Source organism: Haliotis cracherodii, unplaced genomic scaffold, assembly GCF_022045235.1.
Source record: "Haliotis cracherodii isolate W230 unplaced genomic scaffold, xgHalCrac1.p SCAF_29, whole genome shotgun sequence".
NCBI classification, from domain to species: Eukaryota; Metazoa; Mollusca; class Gastropoda; order Lepetellida; family Haliotidae; genus Haliotis; species Haliotis cracherodii.
In genome coordinates this window covers 1824143-1832356 of record NW_027266285.1, presented here as the reverse complement: position 1 = coordinate 1832356, position 8214 = coordinate 1824143, and the positions used below count along the sequence as shown (strand labels likewise).

Genomic DNA, 8214 nt, shown 5'->3' with positions numbered 1-8214 from the left:
GCTCGTGGGTTTCACCAAAGTGGTGAACGTCTAAGACCATCACTTCGGACTTTCCTCCCACATCAAGCTGACACGCCGTGATATAAGTGGAATACTATTCAAAGCGGCCTTAAACCCAACTCACTCACTCACTCTTGTGTACGGTTCCCTTTGGTTAGCTGGATTTGTGTTGTGATTCCTGCCGGTTTTGAGTATGTTTAGAAGAATGTTACTATGTTCAACCCAGACATCGTGAAGGTATGCCACCGTATTATGTTTTAGGAAAATAATTGCCAACTACAGACCAACCTGTTGATTTCCTATGTATCCAGAAGCAAAGAACTTATACAGGTGTATAATCTCTGCCGGAAGTTATAACAACTGTCAAAACAATAAACCATGCAGAACCATAAACCACCGCATAAACGGTTTGAATCATACACTATAATACACACAGTGAACCACTTGAAACAATACTGTGCTCAACTATCCCCAGGAAGCACCATACATGTGATTATGAAGACAACTAATTACAAATTTCTCATATCAAACCTCTTGTTTTACATGTGTTGTTTATTGAACAGAGTCATACAAGATTGAGTGAGGGTTATACGTTTGTCGTAAGAGGCGACTAACTGGATCGGGTGGACAGGCTCGCTGACTTGGTTGATGCATGGATCGATGCTGATGATGTCAATCACTGGATTGCCTGATCCAGCCTCGATTATTTACAGACCGTCGTCATATTGCTGGAATATTGCTAAGTGCGCGTTAAACAACAAACAAACAAATACATGCTTGACCTTAATACCCCATGGGGCCTTTGTCACTGGCTGCCTGAATAACATACAAGGATCCGGTTCGATTCCTCACGTAGGCCAAATATGTGTCTTGCGTTCGCCGCAGCGATATTACTGGAATATTGCTACATGCGCCGTAAAATCGTCTTCACCGGCTCACAAAACCATGTCGTTAAAATCCCAGAAAGACAGATATTGAAAATCGTTGTTCCCATAAAGTCGATCATAAAGTTAACGCTTTCACAATGCGGGCACCGCTGAACAGGGTTAGGGGTATTCAACATTGGGGATAGGTCATGGCAGCGATTCACTGTCGTTCACCAATTCAGTAAATCATTTGCTCCAACAGTTTGACTTTCTCATTCGAGCTCCTTCTATCAGGGTATTAGCCAACACCTCTCAAGTCTGATACATTGAAATTGTACAGAAACATTTCTTTGGTCATATTGACTCGAGTAGCACGTAGTTCGCTTCACTGGAGTCGGTATCTGCGGCTTTACCACGCTCCAGTTGATTATGTCAACAGTATTGACAATTAGCAATGACATTTACATTATAGATAGAGGCAGCGCTTGGTCGGCCATAGGCGATGCATGTACAAGTTGCAGTGTCCTGGTAGACCTATTCGATTAGGTGAGAGAGTGACATTATAACACGCCTCCGTCACCAACATCCCAGCAGTAACATGGCTCATTCCTCCATGAAACAGAAATAGACATTAAACATTAAACAAGCTGTGAACAAAAGGCGGAAGCACATGCCCTACCATAAGCATTAATCTGGAAACAACAGTAGCTGCGTCGTGTTTGTTTTCAGTACTAATTTAGTAAATGGCAGACTTTTCCATTACGTTCAGGTCAAATGTGATTTCATTGATATGTTATCCTGATCAAAACTAAACAATGGCAGCTTATCGAACTGGGTTCCGTCTTGTCGACATGGAGTAGCCGCATCCAATGCTACTCTTACGTCGAGTCTTGGAAAGACGGTTTACTCGGGACCTAAAGTCCCCACGTCATTGGATTGTGTATGGCTGTCAGCTGCTTCACTCCAATAATATCACTGGAACGTGAAGAATAGGCTCCTCGCACTATACCCATGTAGGAAATCGGACGCGGGTCTTTAGCATGGTGAGTGAATCACTAGAGCTTCATCCACTCTCGACTCGAGCGCCCCTATGGATATTACGCCTTAATTATTTCAGGGCCACATAATGACCACATCTCAGTTATTTCTCAAGACATTTCCACCAGTAGACACAAGTACACAACATACGTCAGTATCACATATTTTGTTTATTATTTAATCTTTGATAGAATCCAAAATATATTTCCCTATGTCAGCAAACATTCCAGATCCATTTTTCAGTGTTGTCTCGTTGGCATACTCTTCCGGATCTGGGTGAGTAAAGTGTATTGCCAGGGCATCCGTTCTCCAATTGAAAGGTTGGGACTGTTGGAAGTCTTTGTACTGTGGGTGAAATATGGGATGGCACAGGAGTCTAAAGCACATCACCTGCAGTCGTGGTTCTATTTTAACCAAATTCGGATGCCTCTCATATATTTTATATGGAACTTCGATTGGATTATAATAAAAATCATTACTCCTGTACTTTCTGTAAGTCTTTCTCCATATGTCAATAAATTTTGATCTTGGTTTTGAGAGTACGACTCCCATATTGATCGAATCTGGAAACGGTTCACGAGGAAGGTGATCTATATCAACAACTACGTCATATCCGGCGGATATGATGTCATCGACAGGTCTCAACCACAAAGCATCCCAGTCAACATAGATGCCACCGTACTTGTATAAAATATCTCCTCTAAGAACGTCACTTTTGTGGTGTCGGAATAATACTTGGTTTCCGAAGATTTCCTTTGGGACTTCTCTGTAAACCGACCTTACCCTCGGATTGACCTTGACCTTGTCCCAATAAAAACCTTCTAGTGCATTGTTACCGTGAATGAAAACTTTGTCCGCTTTTACGACATATAGTGAACTCATGATGCTCAAGTACATAATAAAAGTCATATTTGCCTTGTTATACCAAACATAATGCACGATTTTGGGAATTGTTGACGAAGGGTCAGTAGATGGGTATATGGGTTCCCTCTGCCCATATGCAACATACCGTAGATCGGCACCAAAAGGACTCTCCAGTGATATTATATGTTTTGGATATGATTTGCGAACAATGAAGGCACAGTGGGTGGGTTGAGGGAGTTCACTGTCAGAAATTGACAGGACTTTCTGACACGATTTGATAACATTGTTGTCAAGTTCAGACTGTTTATAAAATATCGTACTTTTGAAACATGGCAGCCCATTTAACTTGTCATTCCCCGGTGAGCTGATTAGAACTTTTGGAACGTTATTGTCCGCTACATATGCTGATAAGTGTTCCTTTCTAAAATTTGGCAGTGGCTTCAATATAACTGTGTCTTCGGAGACAAAAACACCGCCAATGTCGTGCAACAATTCCCGGCCGAATTCATGCGAATTTTCACAATTCGCCCAATCAGGCATTTTTCTCAGAACAAGATTGGCAATGGAGGCTTTAAGTGAATCAAGCCAGTCGTTATATTTGTCTTGTTGAGGTGGGCTCTTATAATGAATCTCTAAAAGATCAGGTTCCATATGTGTCCAGACACTGCGTACACTTAAATAGTGAATATACTCGAATGTTCTGTTCCCACACCAAACGTAGAATACAGTATTGGGAACTACCTGTTGCCCGAGGTCGTTAAAACTGCGCGGTGGTAACTCGCCAGGTAGATCTATTCTTCTTATCGACATCCTGTTCACTGGTCCACTTTCTTTAACAGATTCATGAAGGGTCGGCAGATTCATCTTTAGAAGCGATCGGTTTTCAATAAGTGATGAGAAGTCTCTGACTAGTGGTTGTTGCACCATCCGGTTGAGATCTCCACTGTGTCGGTGCAGGCGAGAGGCAGCCTCCTTCAACAGATCGCTGTCGTTGAAATACTGCAGACCCACCACAATGCACAATATAATTGTTACACACAACCCCACTGTCTTCTTCTTTAACCGAGGCATGTTGATAGGCTTGTCTGAGTGATCAAATACAGAGGTCCTCTAGTCAGCTACTGCAAAATTGATTCCAAATTAGGTACAATTCTTCTTCCATGGGAGGGTCGGTTACCGGACGCTCCACGAATAGACAATAGCAGACGCAGGGGAGGGGTCCAAACCTGTGGGACAGAAGGCAAGTAGTTAGAATCGGACAATTCCTGTCACGTAAGTCACTATTACAGTGTTGTACAGGACATAAGATCTACAATGTGTTGCCATTTGATGTGAGCTCGGTGAGGGGTAGGGTGGGGTGGTGTGTGGATGGGGGATAGGGTGGGGGTGTGTAGGGATAGTGTTCCAGAATAATAAACAAAAAACATATGTTCGCGTGACAAGCTGGAAATCCTGGGAACAAAAAATGTGTCGTGAATAAAAATTAAATATTCTGTTCCTCTCAATCACTACGGACATTGCGTGTTCGTATGAAGGCGTGTCTTCCTGAAGGTGGATACTTGATGAAATGATGCGAACATTGAGGGACATAGGTAGCTCGGAGGCCTAAGGCTTCCCTGTATCCAATGCTAGTGGGTTCGCGTCCCGCACTAACAACGACTATGATCCTCGTAAGCAAGCTTACTGTGCTGGCTGGATTCAGCCAAGGGTAAACATCTACGTTGGGTCTCTTTCAGCTTTCTCGCTTTGGGCTGACACATAGTGCTAGAACTGAAATTCTGTTCTGAGCGGCGTTATAACCACTGTAATCACTCCCAAACTACTGATATCGAGATGTCTCAACCGAAGGACGTTGTCCACCCATCTTCCCGAGGCAAGGGATTTAACTGACTATTAATGTCTAGTTTCCACCCTTACCGAACTAGGCTGGTATTATGGAGTTAGATTTTGGCTGGACTAACGAGTCTATGCATAGTCTAATCAAAATCGCGCACCGAAATCGAAATCCGGTTCGTAAAGTGTCATGCAGATTTCGTTTGACTGCAGGATTTGCAAAGCATGTGCACCGCTAGCTCGTTGTCAACAGATTTTTTCTGAATCTTTTCATGTTTTTAATCAAGGTGTTCACGTGATTTGATGCACTTCGCGATGTAAGACTCGTTTTATCACAATATACATCTTGATTATCGATCAGATCGTCTTGACTTGGCGCCACCGTTTTGTTTGAAGCAAATGCAAGTGATACGAGAGGTGGAATCTGATTGGTCCATAGGAGAGGCATAGAAGGGACATCACTCTTAATAGCCACTGGTGGCGCTACGATCGAGCCCAGGAATTCCAGCCTAGTTCGGCAAGGGTGGAAACTGGACTTTTAAAGTCAGTTAACTCCCTTGCCTCGGGAAGATGTTGTCCACCAAGAAAAACAGTAGATCCTATTGCGTAATTAGAATATGAGACAGCGAATATATTAAGCGATGGTATGATGTTGAATAACCTGCTCCAAACTAAATTTCTTCGTTATCCAGCTGTTAGTTTGGAATGCGGTTCCTGTGTGTTCGGAGTGTGCACCCCATTTGAAGTGTCCAATTACCTCCCTATTGTAAGCGTGGCGTCACGTGTGAGAGGGGCTTACTCCAGATGCGCAATACACCTGCTGGTCACAGTGTGACACGTGGCAGGTTTCAGTCATATAAGACGTAAACAACAATGTAATGAACACAATATGATACTACATGTCAGTTTCAACAGACATGTATTTATGACATACTTCAGTTGCGAACAAGTAGCTTTCAAACATGACTCTCCAGCGGAACTTTTCTCAAATTGGAATGTCCTTTTTTTCTTGGCAGGACTGGAGCGGAAAGTGAAGACGTAAAACACATAGGACACGCTGAAACCCAATACATCGCAGCTACAATACAGGCAAACAATTTAGGTTGTACGAGCCATTAAACGAAACCCCCGGCTCTATATTTACCACGCTTGGTTAGCCAAGACGATCACAAATGAAATGAACGTAATATCCTCTCACGACAGATCCAAATGTTCAAGCCGTTGTCTAGAGTCAGCATCACAGCTCTCTCAGACCCATTGCCACTGACTCTTAAGGAGCAGCGGCTATATTCAGACACTTAGTCGCGTCTGTGGACCGTGTGCGGCGTTTATCGGACAATGCAAGTGACACATGGAGATACTTTACGATGTCCACGCAAGATGAGAAACCGACATATGACTAGGGGTGGATGTCGTGGCCTGACACCAAAGGTGAAACGATAGATGAACTGTTCTGTCCAGTAAAATGAACTCCATTTCTTCATGTCAGTCACGAGGCAATGTTTTCACAGATGTCAGTCAAAAAGAGAATTCGTAAAGATTATAATTATTTAGTCCGATGCATCACTGTAGGAAAGATAAACCCCATAATATTATAGATGTATGTGATGATGAGATTAGAATACTATTCTTCGTAGTCCGGGTAAATATGGGTCAAGCCTATGAACAAACAATACGGCCTTGACAAAATCAACAAACGATCGCATGAATCATAATATATGTGTAAGTAAACAGGAGAGGAATCCTTTCTGCATACACAGTGACACTAATGCTGGACAATCACCATCACGGTGCCACACCAGCACACTGCCAACCACTGTATGTCTCTAACGTCTCAACGGTGTAGGAGTGAATGTTGTTGATCGACATGTCAATGATCAAATCAGGGTCAGTCGAACCAGTGGTTGATAGCATGAGGGACGATCCACTCCGTCAGGGTGTGATGACAACAAAATACACTCACTGGGTTATGAGTAAATCATATATATCAGAAAGGTTAGTTTTCGCGAGTTCTTATGTCATGTCAACGATCTGAATACTATTTTCATAACGCCCGCTTCCTTTGAAATTCGTCTATTTCAGAGTCCAGAGAACTAGTGTAACCCGTATTTCACTTGTCCTCGGAGTTTGGAGCCGTTTGTTACTATGTTTACATTTTCTGTCTTTTCTAATTTATAGCCAGATGAATTCTGGTTCAGGGTCCGTTCCACAAAGCGATGATAGCGAATGGGAGTTACATCACCTTAGCGCTGCGCTTTGTGGGACGGACACCTGAATGATGGCACTGAAGTGCTACCTGTTCGTCAGAACTATCGCCATTGGAGGTTGAGGTGTTCTCACTACAATGTAGTTGTCTCGGGCTAGCGTCTGTGCACGACGATATGATGTGAGTATATATATATATGACTATATACAGTATAGGACGAAACAGTTCTTATATCTGACTGTCAGTCTCAGTAGTCCCGTTAAGTTGCTGAAATCATGCAACGCACAAGTCAACATGAGTTAATCAACTCCAAGGATATCAGCCAATTACACAAAAGATACATACATGATCAATAATGAAAACATTGGCTGCTGTCCTGTCGATTACCTGAAAGAAAGACTTACTTCGTCCCTCGTGTCCTCGCCTCACTGACCTGTACGCCCCATAGATTACTATCGATAATATCCTGTTGAACCCACAACCCCTTATGGTACTGCGTTATCGTCTTAAGCGTCGGAAACCTGTCCGACTGGTATATGCAATAAAACGTTATTGTATTAGTGTGATCAATTCAAGGCAAAAGCCACAATGTAGAATGTATGAATTAGTCCGCGCTGAGTATTGTTGGGGAAATATTTTCACCATTGTCAAAAGTTAGGCCTCCAATAGCACTGGTGATGTTTATTCCACTGTGAGTGATTGTACTATCTGACACATGTGTCAGAGTCATATATAAAGATTACAACCATCGTGGATAACGCAATACCAATGGACGTTGTTAAAATAAACAACTTAGAACTTGTGCTAGTAAACACCACCTTTACCTTTAACACACGGCGATAGATCCAACGCTCGACAGAACACACCACGTCTCCAGGATAAACCCACAGAACACTGTACATCGATATTATTCCAAAATCGATAAAACCTCTTAAATCAGATATACTAAGGAATGAAAGTAAATTGCGTGCATACACTGGAATACTAATGATGTGGTTGAATGATGCGGAGATCCCTCTTTCAGACATCTTACCTGTCAATTAGCACGTGCTTTCATTCACTACACGCCTTGGGTAAAATCTGAACCCCTAACTTTTTTTCAAGCTCGTGGATCCACCTCTATCACACGTTATATAAACGTCCTTAGAGTGGGAAACTATCAATATAACCAGTGTCAAACTTCCAAACATTTAGTTGTTTAACATGAATATCGGATTACACATTCCGGTTGATAAAACACAAAAACATCGCATGACAACATTAACACGTGTGTAATTCATATTACATATTGTTATTGAGAGCTATGTATGGTGCCCTTACCTCTCCTCCTTGTGTTCAGGGTGTGTCACTTCGTGTGATCTCGGAGCAGGATCAGTGCCCAATAGCCACTGGGAGAGTAACAGATAC

At 42.6% G+C, this 8214-nt stretch overlaps 1 protein-coding gene across 1 annotated transcript; it reads right to left on the bottom strand.

Annotated features, from left to right (window-relative positions):
* Window positions 1–534: 534 nt before the first annotated feature.
* On the bottom strand, window positions 535–7915 carry LOC139473454 (uncharacterized). Its single transcript, XM_071256037.1, has 2 exons — window positions 7841–7915; window positions 535–3994 (listed from the first exon to the last, which is right to left on the bottom strand). The coding sequence occupies exon 2, from the start codon at window positions 3837–3839 to the stop codon at window positions 2082–2084; it is 1758 nt and encodes a 585-aa protein (XP_071112138.1). The 5' UTR covers window positions 3840–3994; window positions 7841–7915; the 3' UTR covers window positions 535–2081.
* Window positions 7916–8214: the final 299 nt, after the last annotated feature.

Excerpts from the sequence above, each read along its gene's own strand:
- LOC139473454 (XM_071256037.1), bottom strand. The coding sequence starts at position 3,839 with ATGCCTCGGTTAAAGAAGAAGACAGTGGGGTTGTGTGTAACAATTATA.